General features: G+C 54.2%; 2 protein-coding genes across 2 annotated transcripts; both read left to right on the forward strand.

The window, feature by feature from the left end:
• Positions 1-577: 577 nt before the first annotated feature.
• Positions 578-7,474, forward strand: LOC132087102 (serine/threonine-protein kinase PAK 3-like). Its single transcript, XM_059493137.1, has 13 exons — positions 578-656; positions 1,598-1,635; positions 2,074-2,200; positions 2,260-2,271; positions 3,171-3,305; positions 3,991-4,054; positions 4,688-4,736; positions 5,046-5,158; positions 5,417-5,534; positions 6,324-6,423; positions 6,695-6,891; positions 6,989-7,126; positions 7,373-7,474. The coding sequence occupies exons 1-13, from the start codon at positions 578-580 to the stop codon at positions 7,472-7,474; spliced, it is 1,272 nt and encodes a 423-aa protein (XP_059349120.1).
• A 3,255-nt stretch (positions 7,475-10,729) lies between these two features.
• On the forward strand, positions 10,730-17,623 carry LOC132087132 (serine/threonine-protein kinase PAK 3-like). The gene is made up of 13 exons (XM_059493186.1): positions 10,730-10,808; positions 11,750-11,787; positions 12,226-12,352; positions 12,412-12,423; positions 13,323-13,457; positions 14,143-14,206; positions 14,840-14,888; positions 15,198-15,310; positions 15,569-15,686; positions 16,473-16,572; positions 16,844-17,040; positions 17,138-17,275; positions 17,522-17,623. Exons 1-13 carry the CDS (start codon positions 10,730-10,732, stop codon positions 17,621-17,623), a joined length of 1,272 nt encoding a protein of 423 aa, XP_059349169.1.
• Positions 17,624-18,246: the final 623 nt, after the last annotated feature.

An 18,246-nucleotide genomic window follows, 5' to 3' on the forward strand; every position in this document is an offset into this window, starting at 1 on the left:
CCATAGGTCAGCATGCACCCGCGTGCTCAAGGAGCAACTGCAGCCTACAATAGTCCTGGAAATTTATTATCTTTGCTTCGTTTGCCATCTAAATGTCACTGAAGAAGTTAGGCTTTTCCAAACCAGCTAGGATGCCACCTAGAAGAAGCAGACTTGCTTTCAGTCAAAGCTTTTGGGACCAAGAGTCATGTTTGCTTGCATTGCTTGGATGCCGCTTGGATTGGCGCATTTTCTGAGTTCCCCTGGCATGCCTTGAGCACTGCCTTTGTGAGTGAGGAGAATTTCCCAGGCTTTTCTTTTGCATCAGCTGTACACAAGGTTGTCTTGCTGGGCACAAGAAAGCCACAGAGCAGCTGCCATTGTGAGGTCAAGCCAGAGGTGCCACGTCACAGTGCTGTCAGCACAGCGTTGTCCCGGTGCGCGCCAGGCCTGGTCGTCCAGAGCAGCTCTTCCGCTGGCTCCCTGCAAGAGGATCCTTGTGCTCAAGGAGCTCTCAGCAGACGGCCTGCACCCCGAGAGGAGTCTTGGCTTTCCCTTGGCTGGCACTCAGCGTGCAAACGCGCACAGCACTGCCAAAATGATTGGGCAAGTCTGTGCCGCCGTTTGCACCATCTTTTCTGTTGTCTATTCTGGCTACTACCTGACCCAGCTGACTCGTAAGTAAAGGTTTCTCCTGGGGTTGGCATTGCCCGACTTTTGCTTGGCTCTGCTCTTTATGCCGCAGCAGTGGCCCAGTTTCTTTGGGAACAGAATGGCCGTGAAGGTGCCACCGCTTTGGTCAATGTCCTGCCAGCAGCATCAGCTACAAAGGGGGCATCTGTACTGGGTAGCGCGTGCAGACTATTTGCCATGCAACCTGCAGCGGTTGCCTTCCCTCCCCGGGAGAGTGCGCGGCAGCGGAGTCTGTCATTTCCTCAGCTTGCTGCTTCAAGCAAGACAAGCTGCAAATTGCAGACTCTGAGGGCAGATCCTCAGAAGTATTTCTACCAACTCAGTGGTTCTCTCCAGGAGTGAAGGAAAGCACCTTTTGCTCCATATTCTACCCCTTAGAGGTCTTGGCTGCATGACTTGAGCCTTTGATGCTGTGCCAAGACTGCGATTGCCTTGGCCATGCAGCACAAACTCCAGTGCAGGGAGGGTTTGCTGCTGAGCCCAGCAGCTGTTCCTGGGCTGCTTCAGCAGGGAGCTGCCACAGGGAAGGGACCCTTTGTGGAAGCTTTGCTGGGCTATCATCTTCAGCCAAGGGATGGGAATTAGGGCGTGCAATTTAAAAGAATGTATATGGAAAATGCAGGAAAGGGAAGAGGGAAATGTAGCTTGAGCTGTTAGGCACAAGAGAAGCTCAAAGTTTTGAAGAGCAGCGGGCATTTCCAGCACCGCCTTCCTATTTCTCTCTTGGCAAAAGAGGCCCAAATGTAGCCAGAGGCTCCTCTAGCGTCCTTCTTGTTCTCTTGCTTGCTGTGGGAAAGAGCTGTTGCTCCTGGAGGCATGTTGGGAAAGGGAAATGCTCTGTGTTGGGACTGCCTTGTGCTGTGGGAGTGGCCAGCACAGGCACTTTTCTAAGGGCCTCTGCTTCCTTTTGCCTTGCTGGCTGCAGGTCACCTGACACGCGGATGGAGACAAGCCTGTCCTTTGGTGAGTGGCAAAGGAAGCTGAGACGTTGCTGGCGTGTGAGAATTGTGCAGCAATTCTGCCAGCTTGGCCTGTTGCAGCCGAGTGTGGAGTGCCGGCGTGGGAGGCTGAAGGAAAGGCCAGCTGCCCGGTGGCATCAGCAGTAGCAAAGGGAGCACTGGCTGTTTGCTGATTTTCCAGTGAAAAGCCTTTCAAGAGATGAAAGGCAAAAGGGACAGCTCCAAGGCATCTTGCTGCTTCTAGGCAGCAGGGAAGCTCAAATGCACAGCAAGATGGAGTAGCAGCTCGTTCAGCCAGCTTCCTCGGCTTTGCGTGACTCAGAGGCCCACTTGTATCAAAGTCTATGATTTGCCCTTCTTCTGGGTGCTTTCCCAGCTCAATAGAAAGCAGCTCCTAAGGCACTGGCTTTTGCCCATCTCTCTCACTTCTGTCTGCCTGCAGGGCACAACAGCAGGGTCAGCAGCTCCTCTGGCTGCCTCTGTCATTGAGGAAGAGGATGAAGAGGAGCAAAGGAAGATGAAGCCTTCAGCCGCTGTCCCTTCACAGCCTGAACTTGCAGAGCCAGTAAGTGACAGCTGAGCTTGGCACTGCCTTTGGCGCACGGCCAGGCTACCCGTTTTGGAGCAGCCCTTGTTGCTCGTGGCTGAAGATGCTGGCAGCCGTGTGCCTGCTGTGACGTAGTGCGGCTTCAGGCAAGCTGGGGAGCCCTGGCCAATGGGTTCTGAAGTTTGACATTGAAGCTGGGATGCTGAGAGGGCGCCAGAGTGTCTCTTGGGATCAGACAGGAGGCAGCATTGAGTGACTCTCAGTGCAGGAGTCAGCCCCTTGTGCCCGTTGTCAGTGCAGGCTGCCTGTGGTCAGCGGACAGCGCGGCCCAAATACGCAGTTGACAGCCTTGCAGGGTACCTGGCAGATACTGGCCCCTGGAAGGGACCTGCTGTCTCCGTGGACTAATTAGCTTCAGGCTGTGCTTCACTTCCAGCCGGTCAGAGCAGAGTTTGGAGAGGAGAATCCTCGGCAGCCCTGCATTGTAAAAGGGCGGGTGGGTCTGGGCAGGGCTGGAAGGCGGCTCCCAAGGGCCGCTCTCTAAAGGCTGCCATAGAGAAGGGAAATCCGTGAAACAGATCAGAGAAGGGACACGCTGCGGGCTTCTGAGCAGACTGTTGCCTGCCAACTCCGGGCTGATTTCATTCCGGCCCAGGAAAAGACAGGAGGAGGAAAGCAGCGAGGCTCTGGGGCCCTGCTCTGATCTCTTTGTGGATTTGGCAGCCCCATCGATACCTTGTTGCCAGTGTCTTGCAGAAAAGCTGAACACGTGGAGCGTGGAGGTGGTCGGGAGGGGCTGGATCCAAGTAGCCTTTGGGCTTCTCCCGAAGGTGCCTTTGAGAAGGGGACATGGGAACTGCTCCAGCTGGAGAGGCCTGGCCGTGGCTGGCAGCACCTTCCCAAGGCCTTGCTTTTGCTGTGCGCTTAGGGGGGGGCATGAGTGCCAGCCACCCTTCTGACGGGCAATCCTTTCTTGTCCCAGCGCAAGACAGGCTCTGCCATTCAACCTGGTGCCGCCGGACCAGCATGGCCTGCAGCAGCCAGCTCAAGCCCTGCTGCCGGCACTTCCTGCAGCAGCGCAGCCCAGCAGCCCGAGATGAGGGAGGAGCAGGGCCTGAAGACACTGAGTACGTCCGTCTGGTGCATTTCTTGTCTGCCAGAGCAGGGTCTTGTGCGAGTGTCTGGGTGTAGGCTGCGCCAGATGCTGGCCCTCAGTCTCAGAGGCACTTAGGCCTCTCTGCAGAAGGTGTTGTTCTGCTCTGAGGAAGCGCGGCAGCGCTCAGGGAGTCCCTGCTGCCTGTGAGGGCGGCTGGGCCTGGCTTGGCCCTGCCTGGGCTGCCTTCTGGGCCAAAGACAAAAGCAGAGATTGTTTCTGCTTGAGCAGAAGGCTGGCACGTAGCAAGTGACTATTGCCCAGGGAGCTGTCTGGCCCCAGGTGTTTTCTGGCTCTGGTTCTTACTCCTCCTCCGGCCCAGACACTTTGTGCCCCTGGCAGTGGACCTGCCAGTGATGGTGGGTGTGACTGCGGAGGCAGCAAAGGCCCTTGCTTACCTCTTAGGGCCCCCTTCTTAAGGGCTCATCATTTTGGCTTATCGCGTGAGATGCTGCTCTTGAAAGAAATCAAGGCCTTCTTGGAAAGGCCACCTGATGAAAGGTGGAGAAGATGGCCCTCCCACTTGCTGGTCTCAGCAGCTGGAAGCCGCGGGACCGCAAAGGGCCCAGAGCTGCGGGCAGTGGGGCTGCCTTTGGGACGCTCTGGGCAGCGGCGTCTCTGTGTGCGAGTGAGCGCCCTGCACTGCTTTTGTCTTTCAGGGAGCATCGTGAGTCCGGGCCGGCCAACGGGCAAATACACGGCATTTGAGGAACTCGGGCGAGGGTAAGCGTGACGTCAGCTCATTTTACAAAAGTGTGGGCCAGGTCTTTGGCTGGTGCAATATCAAGCGTGAAGTCAGGCAAGCTCCAATTATGGTCAGGCTCCGGCTTGACCTCATGTCGCCTGCCTGGACTGCTCGGTCAGAGCAATGCAAAGGCCTCATCAAAGACAAGTTGATGCTGGCAGTGTCTTGCTTGCAGCAGTGAGGAGCAGGAGCTGGGAGAAGCCCTGGCCCTGCAGCTTTGTGGCCTGAAAGAGCACCTTGCCATCCAAGAAAGGTCAGATTGTCAAGGACAGTCTTCTGACTCAAATTGTTCTCCCTTTTTTGACACACACATGCATGCACACCCGCACAAGGAGAGAGTTCCCCTTAGGTTCTGAAATGACCTGGCAGGGTGTGCGCCTTGGAGATTTCCAGCGGCCCTTGGTCTTCATGCTGCACCTTAGTGTTCCCTTGGACAGCCTGCCCCGCATGGCAGAGGGCTCACGGGCTAACATGCTGTTGGCCGAAGAGATGCTGCAGCCAGGCATTTTTTCTAAGGAAGGCGTCCAGGCAGCCTGGGGAGATCTGCTGCCTGGGCTTGCTTTCACTGCCAGAGGGATAAAGGTCTCTTTCTGCTGCTTTTGTCTTTCTAGAGGGTTTGGAGCTGTTTATAAAGCCCTTGACACCAGCAGCGGACAACAGGTAAAGTGCCAAGAGCCCCACGCCATTTTGCAGCTCTGGAGCGCTTTGCCCGCTGCTGTGAGCTGTGCTTGGAGGTTTGGGTGGCAGCTCCATGTCTGCAGCAGGGGCTGTTCCTCTGAAATACAGTCTAGGCTCAGGGGGCAGAATGCATTTGGGATGGCTTTTGGTGCTTCTGCTAAGCTCTGCTGTCTAGTGACAAGGCACTTTGGCCCAGCGTGCTGCCTCATTGCACCAGCACTCGCTCCGTGCTCCTTGTGATCTCGAGCGGGGTGCGTCTTCTCAAGGTACCGGTGGCCAATGTCATTGCAGGTGGCAATCAAGATCATGTCACTCGAGGAGGAGATGTCCGAGGAGCTGGCTGCCAATGAAATCCTGGCCATGAGGGACAACAGGAGTCCCAATATCGTTACCTACTTAGACAGGTTGGCATATTCTGGTGTCAATGTAGCTTTAGCTGGTGCAAGCGCAAAGAGACAATGCCCTTTGGTCGCTGGCAGAGAACAGAGCTGGGGATGATTTCTCTGCGTGTCTCCAGAGCGTGGGAGGAGGTGGAGCTGGTGTTCAACAGTCTCTTGTGGCACCCGTAGCTTGGAGAGCAGCTGCAAAAACCTGTCTCAGGCCCTGGGGTGACTGAGGCTATGCCCATTCTGTTGCTCCATGCCGTGGTTTTCTTCTTTCAGCTACCTGGTGGATGCGGAGCTCTGGCTGGCCATGGAGTTCATGGACGGCGGCACCTTGTTTGATGTGCTGAGGGCAGTGTACCTGGAGGAAGGACAGATAGGCGCTGTCTGTCGGGAGGTGAGGGATCCCGCTTGTGCTTGCCCAAGACTGCCCGGATGCTGCTTGTCAGCTGGAGCTTAAGGAGAGCCGAGATTTCTTGCTCTCACCTTTCTTTTGCTGCTGCTGCTGCTGCTGCTGCTGCTGCTGCTGCTGCTGCTGTCACGCCACACAGGAGAAGAAAGAGCATGGGAAGTGTACTGCCTGCTGGTGCCCTCGCACTCCTCAGGCTCTGTTCTTGCACTCTTCCATCCTGTCTGTCCTCTGGCCTTGGTGCTCGCTCACTGGCTCAATTTCTCTTTCTTCCTCTTCTCAGCTTTGCCTGGGAATGTTTGCCTGGAGCCTGTCTGTCTGTCCTACATTGCTTGCCACTGGAAGGCAGCATGCGGGTGGCAGAATTTCAAGCTAAGGGCAAAGAGCTGTCCTCAGCTTCAAAGGCTACCATTGCAGCCTGCATGGCGATGCATTGTGGAACAGCTCGAAGGTGCTGCTGTCACCAGCAGTTTCCTCTTCTGCTGCCACTAGGCTTCCCCAAAATTCTTTGCCGTGCCGCCTCCCAGCCAAAGGTGGCGCGCTTCCTACCCAAGGCCGGTGGAACTTTTGGGAGCCCAGATGCCTTTGCTTGGAAATCTAGAAAAAACTTCCAAGAGTGTTGAAGCAGCAAGCTCTTCATGGTGACAGCAGCGTGATGTTTTGCCCTCGCTCACAATTCCCTGAGAAAGCCGCCAATCCCCTTGAGCTCTTTCCTTGCGGGTGGGATGAAATCAGATCCTGCAGGTTAACTTTCCCTCCCTCCTTTTTCTCTCTCAGTGCCTGCAAGGACTGCATTTCCTTCATTCCCGCCAAGTCATCCACAGAGACATCAAAAGTTGCAACGTCCTGGTGGGCACGGACGGATCCGTCAAGTTGGGTGGGTATCCCTGCTGGGCTGCAGCATGTCCAGCATATGCCGTGTGCTTGCATTTTGGTGACGGCCAGTGGGGCAGAAGCGCGGCTTGGCCAGTGCGTGAATCGTCAGGGTGTTTTTGAAGCGGCCGATGCCTTATTTGCCTGGCTCCAGGCACGTGGAAGGAGAGCTCAGCTGCTTTTTCAGTTAGATTCAGCATGGCCTGGTCAGGGCAATGGTTTTGGCTGCTTTGCCAGTGGTAGCTGGCTTTGACAGGCTTTGTTTTTGTCCTCAGGTGACTTTGGCCTCTGTGCTCAGCTCAGCCCTGAGCACAGCAAGCGCAGCTCCAGCGTCGGCACTCCCAGCTGGATGGCACCGGAGGTGGTGAGAGGAGAAGCCTACGGCCCCAAAGTGGACATCTGGTCCCTGGGGATCATGGGGCTGGAAATGGTGGAAGGGGAAGCTCCTTACCAGCGGGAAGCCCGTCTCCGGGTAAGGTGCAGCTTAGCAAGAGGGCTCTGTGTGGAGAGAGCTGTGTGTGGCTAGCAAAGGAGCAGGTGGAGTGTCCTCTTGCATCCATGTGCTGTAGGTTTTTGAACTGCTAGAAAGGAACGGGCCCCCAAAACTGCAGAACCCCAGGCACCACTCGGCTCTCCTGCGCGACTTCCTCCGCTGCTGCCTGCAGGCAGATGAGGACAGGCGCTGGTCTGCCCAGGAGCTCCTACAGGTAAGAAAAAGCAAAGGGGCAAAAAGCCCTGGCAGCTGAGGACACCTGCATGAAGGGATGAGGAGGAGGAGGAGTGTGGGCCACGTGGCACAGAAAGCTGCCAGGACAGGAAGGCGCAGGGGGACATGCTGCCCTCAGTGCTCTTTGTGTGTCTTGCTGGTAGCCAGGGAATCCTGCTTGAGCCCGCAGGCTCAAGTGATCCTGGAAAGTAAGAGTTCCTTTCTTTGTTCTTTTTCCTCTGGGCAGCATCCCTTCGTGACCTCAGGCGATCCTGCCTCCAGCCTGGCTGCTCTGATCATCTCAGCCAAGCAAGTGCAGGAAGACTGGAGAGGAGACACCTGCGCCTGAGGAGGCCCTGATGCCCCGCCAGCCAAGAGGAGGGAAAAGGGGATGTGTCATCTTTAGGCAGAGCTTCAGCCATCCCCCGAGGTTGAAGAGGAGCTGTGCCGTAGCTAGGAAACATGATAGTGTAGATATTTGCTCAGTTTAGCTGTTAGGTTAGCTGTTAGGTTAGCTGTTAGGTTAGCTGTTAGGTTAGGTTAGCATTAGGTTGGATTAGATGAGGTTAGGTTAGGTTAGGTTAGATATGTTGTTAGGTTCAATTTAAAGCTCTGTTGTTTTTCTTTCTGCAAAAGATGAAAATTGAAAAAAATTAGGAACTATAGGGATCAACTTTTAAGAACTATAGAACGTAGACAGCTTGGATAGTAGAGGATTGTTTAGCTTAGGATAGAGTGTTGTTAATTTAGGGAAGCTTTGAAGTAGAAATGAAAGAATTGTCATAATAAGAATTAAGCAGTGAGAGGAAAAGCTGGGCTGCAGCAGAACTGGAGCCTGCAGGCGCTCCAAGCTGTCAGCCTGAGCAGGCCACCTGCAGGACAGAATGATGAAGATGAAGAAGCAGCGAGGGGATACTTTGTTTCAGCCCGAGTGTCAATAAAAGTCGAAAATATCCAGAGTGTTGTAAGACTCCCTTCCTTGCCAGGCTGTAGCTAAGTGGACAGTCCCTTTCAGAGGCCCAAAGAACATAGTGAGGTAAGCAGCTTTGCTTACCTGAAGTGTGGCATGCCTGTGGGAAGCTGAGAGACCTACAGGTAATGAACACCAGGTAATGAGCTGCCATTCAGGACAGCACTAGGAGGCAGATGTGCAGTCCTTTCTGGGCCTCTTGTCTTGATCAGATGTCAGGCTGATCAGCAGCAATCACCATTTTGTTGCCACCCTCCTCTCACTATGTCACCTGTGGGATGGAATGGCATTCTCACAGCGGCAGCATCTGGCATTTCCTCCCTGCTTCTCTTTTCCCCGCTTTTCACCCCAGACCCCCAGGGACCCTCTGGGCCAGCCTCATCCCCTACAGGGGTGTGCAACCACCAGGGCCTCCTGCAGAGCCCCATTCCCACTCTGCTGCCTCCTTGGCCTTTTCCCACCTCTGGGCCAGCCTGCTGTTGCCAGGTGTTGGAAACATGCACACAGCATAGCACACCTGTCATTGAGCAATTTGATGCAGGAGCCCCTGCTGAGCACGGCTCCCCACCCCGGCCCTTTTCCCACCCAGCTGTGGCTCCATTTCGCCTCCATCTGCTGGCATACCCACTGTGAAGGACTGCTCAGGGACTGGATGCTCCTTGAATGTTGCCCACAGGCCTGATTTCCACGCCTCCCCATTCCTCCTACCCCTAAGGCTGCCTCAGCCGTCTGAACACAAGTTTTCTTACTCTAATGGCTTCCTGTGCTTTACTTGATACTGTAAGCAGAAGTACACCGTTTTGATTGTCTTTCTTCTAGAATTAATAAAAATAAGTTTGAAGTACTCCTAGATTTTGCCATTGAAAACTTGAGGCAAGTGCACAAAGTAGAGAAGCTTTCTGTGCAGCTTTTCAGTTAATTTGAGGTCCCCTTACTCTTCACTCACTTTCAGCATATCTGTTGATTTTCCTTTGCTCTCATCTTTTAAGCTTCATCCCTTGTCTATCGATCTGCAAAAATAGCCTGTAAACCCAACGCAAATTTACTATCCTTTGTATTTTTCCTCTTCTGGAAAAGCTGAGGCTCGTGTGATCTTCTCCTGTGATCTAGACTTTGATTCCAATCTTGGCTCTGCCGAAGTGCAGAACAAATGTAATTTATTGCCTGCTAGTAGGATCTGCTAGCAAAGGTCACATTTAGAGCTAAGCATGATGCTTCTCTCCCTCCGTTGAATACACATCTTTGTGTCAAGGCCTGGTGACTTCCAGGAGCACCTGGAAGCTACTGCCAAGGACAAAAGTCTCACTCTTGCTGGTTTTGACACTGATTTGTTGGGAGGATTTTGATCTACGTCGACAGTGATCTACAGGAACTGGATCCTTGACACCAAGTGCCTTCAAGCAACATCTCTAAGCAGAGTGGGCAATGAAGTCCAGATACTAATGAGTTGTGGTTTGTTTTAACTCTGTCTAACATATGGTACACTATCCCAAAACATGTTATTTTTGAGTGCTTCAGGCATTGAAAACTTAGGTTTATTCTTGTCAACACTTTTCTTTCCTCTATTCAGAAATCTGCATGTCCAGCTACTAATTTCTTTCTCAGCTTGTTGAAAAGTTACCAGTCAGACAAGACTTGTTTCTTGACCCAGAGATGGGGCAAGCGTCACCATTAGGCCGGACGTGGCATACACACGTGATCAAGGGTCCAAGAAGAAAAAGGTTTGTTTGTTTTATTCTGCATGTTCTCCAGCTTATACACTCTTAACAAAGCGTGATCTCAAGTCACTAACTACATCACAATAACTTCTTCTATCCATTGGTGCAAAGCAATTAACGTCAATACAACTGGCAAAAGTTTTACAGAAATTTATAAGGCACATATGCACATCTACTTCAGCACCTAGTCTAGCATACGCAACTTTTCCTGAATCTCTTCTAATGGATTTCCATGCTGACGGCCTTGTCTTCTTCCTTGCTATGGATACACTCAAAAACCATCAACTGCTATTTCTTCCATGAACTCGGCTTTGCTTGCAGGCCAGCTGTCAAGCCCCTCCATAGGTCAGCATGCACCCGCGTGCTCAAGGAGCAACTGCAGCCTACAATAGTCCTGGAAATTTATTATCTTTGCTTCGTTTGCCATCTAAATGTCACTGAAGAAGTTAGGCTTTTCCAAACCAGCTAGGATGCCACCTAGAAGAAGCAGACTTGCTTTCAGTCAAAGCTTTTGGGACCAAGAGTCATGTTTGCTTGCATTGCTTGGATGCCGCTTGGATTGGCGCATTTTCTGAGTTCCCCTGGCATGCCTTGAGCACTGCCTTTGTGAGTGAGGAGAATTTCCCAGGCTTTTCTTTTGCATAAGCTGTACACAAGGTTGTCTTGCTGGGCACAAGAAAGCCACAGAGCAGCTGCCATTGTGAGGTCAAGCCAGAGGTGCCACGTCACAGTGCTGTCAGCACAGCGTTGTCCCGGTGCGCGCCAGGCCTGGTCGTCCAGAGCAGCTCTTCCTCTGGCTCCCTGCAAGAGGATCCTTGTGCTCAAGGAGCTCTCAGCAGACGGCCTGCACCCCGAGAGGAGTCTTGGCTTTCCCTTGGCTGGCACTCAGCGTGCAAACGCGCACAGCACTGCCAAAATGATTGGGCAAGTCTGTGCCGCCGTTTGCACCATCTTTTCTGTTGTCTATTCTGGCTACTACCTGACCCAGCTGACTCGTAAGTAAAGGTTTCTCCTGGGGCTGGCATTGCCCGACTTTTGCTTGGCTCTGCTCTTTATGCCGCAGCAGTGGCCCAGTTTCTTTGGGAACAGAATGGCCGTGAAGGTGCCACCGCTTTGGTCAATGTCCTGCCAGCAGCATCAGCTACAAAGGGGGCATCTGTACTGGGTAGCGCGTGCAGACTATTTGCCATGCAACCTGCAGCGGTTGCCTTCCCTCCCCGGGAGAGTGCGCGGCAGCGGAGTCTGTCATTTCCTCAGCTTGCTGCTTCAAGCAAGACAAGCTACAAATTGCAGACTCTGAGGGCAGATCCTCAGAAGTATTTCTACCAACTCAGTGGTTCTCTCCAGGAGTGAAGGAAAGCACCTTTTGCTCCATATTCTACCCCTTAGAGGTCTTGGCTGCATGACTTGAGCCTTTGATGCTGTGCCAAGACTGCGATTGCCTTGGCCATGCAGCACAAACTCCAGTGCAGGGAGGGTTTGCTGCTGAGCCCAGCAGCTGTTCCTGGGCTGCTTCAGCAGGGAGCTGCCACAGGGAAGGGACCCTTTGTGGAAGCTTTGCTGGGCTATCATCTTCAGCCAAGGGATGGGAATTAGGGCGTGCAATTTAAAAGAATGTATATGGAAAATGCAGGAAAGGGAAGAGGGAAATGTAGCTTGAGCTGTTAGGCACAAGAGAAGCTCAAAGTTTTGAAGAGCAGCGGGCATTTCCAGCACCGCCTTCCTATTTCTCTCTTGGCAAAAGAGGCCCAAATGTAGCCAGAGGCTCCTCTAGCGTCCTTCTTGTTCTCTTGCTTGCTGTGGGAAAGAGCTGTTGCTCCTGGAGGCATGTTGGGAAAGGGAAATGCTCTGTGTTGGGACTGCCTTGTGCTGTGGGAGTGGCCAGCACAGGCACTTTTCTAAGGGCCTCTGGTTCCTTTTGCCTTGCTGGCTGCAGGTCACCTGACACGCGGATGGAGACAAGCCTGTCCTTTGGTGAGTGGCAAAGGAAGCTGAGACGTTGCTGGCGTGTGAGAATTGTGCAGCAATTCTGCCAGCTTGGCCTGTTGCAGCCGAGTGTGGAGTGCCGGCGTGGGAGGCTGAAGGAAAGGCCAGCTGCCCGGTGGCATCAGCAGTAGCAAAGGGAGCACTGGCTGTTTGCTGATTTTCCAGTGAAAAGCCTTTCAAGAGATGAAAGGCAAAAGGGACAGCTCCAAGGCATCTTGCTGCTTCTAGGCAGCAGGGAAGCTCAAATGCACAGCAAGATGGAGTAGCAGCTCGTTCAGCCAGCTTCCTCGGCTTTGCGTGACTCAGAGGCCCACTTGTATCAAAGTCTATGATTTGCCCTTCTTCTGGGTGCTTTCCCAGCTCAATAGAAAGCAGCTCCTAAGGCACTGGCTTTTGCCCATCTCTCTCACTTCTGTCTGCCTGCAGGGCACAACAGCAGGGTCAGCAGCTCCTCTGGCTGCCTCTGTCATTGAGGAAGAGGATGAAGAGGAGCAAAGGAAGATGAAGCCTTCAGCCGCTGTCCCTTCACAGCCTGAACTTGCAGAGCCAGTAAGTGACAGCTGAGCTTGGCACTGCCTTTGGCGCACGGCCAGGCTACCCGTTTTGGAGCAGCCCTTGTTGCTCGTGGCTGAAGATGCTGGCAGCCGTGTGCCTGCTGTGACGTAGTGCGGCTTCAGGCAAGCTGGGGAGCCCTGGCCAATGGGTTCTGAAGTTTGACATTGAAGCTGGGATGCTGAGAGGGCGCCAGAGTGTCTCTTGGGATCAGACAGGAGGCAGCATTGAGTGACTCTCAGTGCAGGAGTCAGCCCCTTGTGCCCGTTGTCAGTGCAGGCTGCCTGTGGTCAGCGGACAGCGCGGCCCAAATACGCAGTTGACAGCCTTGCAGGGTACCTGGCAGATACTGGCCCCTGGAAGGGACCTGCTGTCTCCGTGGACTAATTAGCTTCAGGCTGTGCTTCACTTCCAGCCGGTCAGAGCAGAGTTTGGAGAGGAGAATCCTCGGCAGCCCTGCATTGTAAAAGGGCGGGTGGGTCTGGGCAGGGCTGGAAGGCGGCTCCCAAGGGCCGCTCTCTAAAGGCTGCCATAGAGAAGGGAAATCCGTGAAACAGATCAGAGAAGGGACACGCTGCGGGCTTCTGAGCAGACTGTTGCCTGCCAACTCCGGGCTGATTTCATTCCGGCCCAGGAAAAGACAGGAGGAGGAAAGCAGCGAGGCTCTGGGGCCCTGCTCTGATCTCTTTGTGGATTTGGCAGCCCCATCGATACCTTGTTGCCAGTGTCTTGCAGAAAAGCTGAACACGTGGAGCATGGAGGTGGTCGGGAGGGGCTGGATCCAAGTAGCCTTTGGGCTTCTCCCGAAGGTGCCTTTGAGAAGGGGACATGGGAACTGCTCCAGCTGGAGAGGCCTGGCCGTGGCTGGCAGCACCTTCCCAAGGCCTTGCTTTTGCTGTGCGCTTAGGGGGGGGCATGAGTGCCAGCCACCCTTCTGACGGGCAATCCTTTCTTGTCCCAGCGCAAGACAGGCTCTGCCATTCAACCTGGTGCCGCCGGACCAGCATGGCCTGCAGCAGCCAGCTCAAGCCCTGCTGCCGGCACTTCCTGCAGCAGCGCAGCCCAGCAGCCCGAGATGAGGGAGGAGCAGGGCCTGAAGACACTGAGTACGTCCGTCTGGTGCATTTCTTGTCTGCCAGAGCAGGGTCTTGTGCGAGTGTCTGGGTGTAGGCTGCGCCAGATGCTGGCCCTCAGTCTCAGAGGCACTTAGGCCTCTCTGCAGAAGGTGTTGTTCTGCTCTGAGGAAGCGCGGCAGCGCTCAGGGAGTCCCTGCTGCCTGTGAGGGCGGCTGGGCCTGGCTTGGCCCTGCCTGGGCTGCCTTCTGGGCCAAAGACAAAAGCAGAGATTGTTTCTGCTTGAGCAGAAGGCTGGCACGTAGCAAGTGACTATTGCCCAGGGAGCTGTCTGGCCCCAGGTGTTTTCTGGCTCTGGTTCTTACTCCTCCTCCGGCCCAGACACTTTGTGCCCCTGGCAGTGGACCTGCCAGTGATGGTGGGTGTGACTGCGGAGGCAGCAAAGGCCCTTGCTTACCTCTTAGGGCCCCCTTCTTAAGGGCTCATCATTTTGGCTTATCGCGTGAGATGCTGCTCTTGAAAGAAATCAAGGCCTTCTTGGAAAGGCGACCTGATGAAAGGTGGAGAAGATGGCCCTCCCACTTGCTGGTCTCAGCAGCTGGAAGCCGCGGGACCGCAAAGGGCCCAGAGCTGCGGGCAGTGGGGCTGCCTTTGGGACGCTCTGGGCAGCGGCGTCTCTGTGTGCGAGTGAGCGCCCTGCACTGCTTTTGTCTTTCAGGGAGCATCGTGAGTCCGGGCCGGCCAACGGGCAAATACACGGCATTTGAGGAACTCGGGCGAGGGTAAGCGTGACGTCAGCTCATTTTACAAAAGTGTGGGCCAGGTCTTTGGCTGGTGCAATATCAAGCGTGAAGTCAGGCAAGCTCCAATTATGGTCAGGCTCCGGCTTGACCTCATGTCGCCTGCCTGGACTGCTCGGTCAGAGCAATGCAAAGGCCTCATCAAAGACAAGTTGATGCTGGCAGTGTCTTGCTTGCAGCAGTGAGGAGCAGGAGCTGGGAGAAGCCCTGGCCCTGCAGCTTTGTGGCCTGAAAGAGCACCTTGCCATCCAAGAAAGGTCAGATTGTCAAGGACAGTCTTCTGACTCAAATTGTTCTCCCTTTTTTGACACACACATGCATGCACACCCGCACAAGGAGAGAGTTCCCCTTAGGTTCTGAAATGACCTGGCAGGGTGTGCGCCTTGGAGATTTCCAGCGGCCCTTGGTCTTCATGCTGCACCTTAGTGTTCCCTTGGACAGCCTGCCCCGCATGGCAGAGGGCTCACGGGCTAACATGCTGTTGGCCGAAGAGATGCTGCAGCCAGGCATTTTTTCTAAGGAAGGCGTCCAGGCAGCCTGGGGAGATCTGCTGCCTGGGCTTGCTTTCACTGCCAGAGGGATAAAGGTCTCTTTCTGCTGCTTTTGTCTTTCTAGAGGGTTTGGAGCTGTTTATAAAGCCCTTGACACCAGCAGCGGACAACAGGTAAAGTGCCAAGAGCCCCACGCCATTTTGCAGCTCTGGAGCGCTTTGCCCGCTGCTGTGAGCTGTGCTTGGAGGTTTGGGTGGCAGCTCCATGTCTGCAGCAGGGGCTGTTCCTCTGAAATACAGTCTAGGCTCAGGGGGCAGAATGCATTTGGGATGGCTTTTGGTGCTTCTGCTAAGCTCTGCTGTCTAGTGACAAGGCACTTTGGCCCAGCGTGCTGCCTCATTGCACCAGCACTCGCTCCGTGCTCCTTGTGATCTCGAGCGGGGTGCGTCTTCTCAAGGTACCGGTGGCCAATGTCATTGCAGGTGGCAATCAAGATCATGTCACTCGAGGAGGAGATGTCCGAGGAGCTGGCTGCCAATGAAATCCTGGCCATGAGGGACAACAGGAGTCCCAATATCGTTACCTACTTAGACAGGTTGGCATATTCTGGTGTCAATGTAGCTTTAGCTGGTGCAAGCGCAAAGAGACGATGCCCTTTGGTCGCTGGCAGAGAACAGAGCTGGGGATGATTTCTCTGCGTGTCTCCAGAGCGTGGGAGGAGGTGGAGCTGGTGTTCAACAGTCTCTTGTGGCACCCGTAGCTTGGAGAGCAGCTGCAAAAACCTGTCTCAGGCCCTGGGGTGACTGAGGCTATGCCCATTCTGTTGCTCCATGCCGTGGTTTTCTTCTTTCAGCTACCTGGTGGATGCGGAGCTCTGGCTGGCCATGGAGTTCATGGACGGCGGCACCTTGTTTGATGTGCTGAGGGCAGTGTACCTGGAGGAAGGACAGATAGGCGCTGTCTGTCGGGAGGTGAGGGATCCCGCTTGTGCTTGCCCAAGACTGCCCGGATGCTGCTTGTCAGCTGGAGCTTAAGGAGAGCCGAGATTTCTTGCTCTCACCTTTCTTTTGCTGCTGCTGCTGCTGCTGCTGCTGCTGCTGCTGCTGCTGTCACGCCACACAGGAGAAGAAAGAGCATGGGAAGTGTACTGCCTGCCGGTGCCCTCGCACTCCTCAGGCTCTGTTCTTGCACTCTTCCATCCTGTCTGTCCTCTGGCCTTGGTGCTCGCTCACTGGCTCAATTTCTCTTTCTTCCTCTTCTCAGCTTTGCCTGGGAATGTTTGCCTGGAGCCTGTCTGTCTGTCCTACATTGCTTGCCACTGGAAGGCAGCATGCGGGTGGCAGAATTTCAAGCTAAGGGCAAAGAGCTGTCCTCAGCTTCAAAGGCTACCATTGCAGCCTGCATGGCGATGCATTGTGGAACAGCTCGAAGGTGCTGCTGTCACCAGCAGTTTCCTCTTCTGCTGCCACTAGGCTTCCCCAAAATTCTTTGCCGTGCCGCCTCCCAGCCAAAGGTGGCGCGCTTCCTACCCAAGGCCGGTGGAAGTTTTGGGAGCCCAGATGCCTTTGCTTGGAAATCTAGAAAAAACTTCCAAGAGTGTTGAAGCAGCAAGCTCTTCATGGTGACAGCAGCGTGATGTTTTGCCCTCGCTCACAATTCCCTGAGAAAGCCGCCAATCCCCTTGAGCTCTTTCCTTGCGGGTGGGATGAAATCAGATCCTGCAGGTTAACTTTCCCTCCCTCCTTTTTCTCTCTCAGTGCCTGCAAGGACTGCATTTCCTTCATTCCCGCCAAGTCATCCACAGAGACATCAAAAGTTGCAACGTCCTGGTGGGCACGGACGGATCCGTCAAGTTGGGTGGGTATCCCTGCTGGGCTGCAGCATGTCCAGCATATGCCGTGTGCTTGCATTTTGGTGACGGCCAGTGGGGCAGAAGCGCGGCTTGGCCAGTGCGTGAATCGTCAGGGTGTTTTTGAAGCGGCCGATGCCTTATTTGCCTGGCTCCAGGCACGTGGAAGGAGAGCTCAGCTGCTTTTTCAGTTAGATTCAGCATGGCCTGGTCAGGGCAATGGTTTTGGCTGCTTTGCCAGTGGTAGCTGGCTTTGACAGGCTTTGTTTTTGTCCTCAGGTGACTTTGGCCTCTGTGCTCAGCTCAGCCCTGAGCACAGCAAGCGCAGCTCCAGCGTCGGCACTCCCAGCTGGATGGCACCGGAGGTGGTGAGAGGAGAAGCCTACGGCCCCAAAGTGGACATCTGGTCCCTGGGGATCATGGGGCTGGAAATGGTGGAAGGGGAAGCTCCTTACCAGCGGGAAGCCCGTCTCCGGGTAAGGTGCAGCTTAGCAAGAGGGCTCTGTGTGGAGAGAGCTGTGTGTGGCTAGCAAAGGAGCAGGTGGAGTGTCCTCTTGCATCCATGTGCTGTAGGTTTTTGAACTGCTAGAAAGGAACGGGCCCCCAAAACTGCAGAACCCCAGGCACCACTCGGCTCTCCTGCGCGACTTCCTCCGCTGCTGCCTGCAGGCAGATGAGGACAGGCGCTGGTCTGCCCAGGAGCTCCTACAGGTAAGAAAAAGCAAAGGGGCAAAAAGCCCTGGCAGCTGAGGACACCTGCATGAAGGGATGAGGAGGAGGAGGAGTGTGGGCCACGTGGCACAGAAAGCTGCCAGGACAGGAAGGCGCAGGGGGACATGCTGCCCTCAGTGCTCTTTGTGTGTCTTGCTGGTAGCCAGGGAATCCTGCTTGAGCCCGCAGGCTCAAGTGATCCTGGAAAGTAAGAGTTCCTTTCTTTGTTCTTTTTCCTCTGGGCAGCATCCCTTCGTGACCTCAGGCGATCCTGCCTCCAGCCTGGCTGCTCTGATCATCTCAGCCAAGCAAGTGCAGGAAGACTGGAGAGGAGACACCTGCGCCTGAGGAGGCCCTGATGCCCCGCCAGCCAAGAGGAGGGAAAAGGGGATGTGTCATCTTTAGGCAGAGCTTCAGCCATCCCCCGAGGTTGAAGAGGAGCTGTGCCGTAGCTAGGAAACATGATAGTGTAGATATTTGCTCAGTTTAGCTGTTAGGTTAGCTGTTAGGTTAGCTGTTAGGTTAGCTGTTAGGTTAGGTTAGCATTAGGTTGGATTAGATGAGGTTAGGTTAGGTTAGGTTAGATATGTTGTTAGGTTCAATTTAAAGCTCTGTTGTTTTTCTTTCTGCAAAAGATGAAAATTGAAAAAAATTAGGAACTATAGGGATCAACTTTTAAGAACTATAGAACGTAGACAGCTTGGATAGTAGAGGATTGTTTAGCTTAGGATAGAGTGTTGTTAATTTAGGGAAGCTTTGAAGTAGAAATGAAAGAATTGTCATAATAAGAATTAAGCAGTGAGAGGAAAAGCTGGGCTGCAGCAGAACTGGAGCCTGCAGGCGCTCCAAGCTGTCAGCCTGAGCAGGCCACCTGCAGGACAGAATGATGAAGATGAAGAAGCAGCGAGGGGATACTTTGTTTCAGCCCGAGTGTCAATAAAAGTCGAAAATATCCAGAGTGTTGTAAGACT

This window comes from Ammospiza nelsoni, chromosome Z (genome assembly GCF_027579445.1).
Source record: "Ammospiza nelsoni isolate bAmmNel1 chromosome Z, bAmmNel1.pri, whole genome shotgun sequence".
In the NCBI taxonomy this organism is placed as follows: domain Eukaryota; kingdom Metazoa; phylum Chordata; class Aves; order Passeriformes; family Passerellidae; genus Ammospiza; species Ammospiza nelsoni.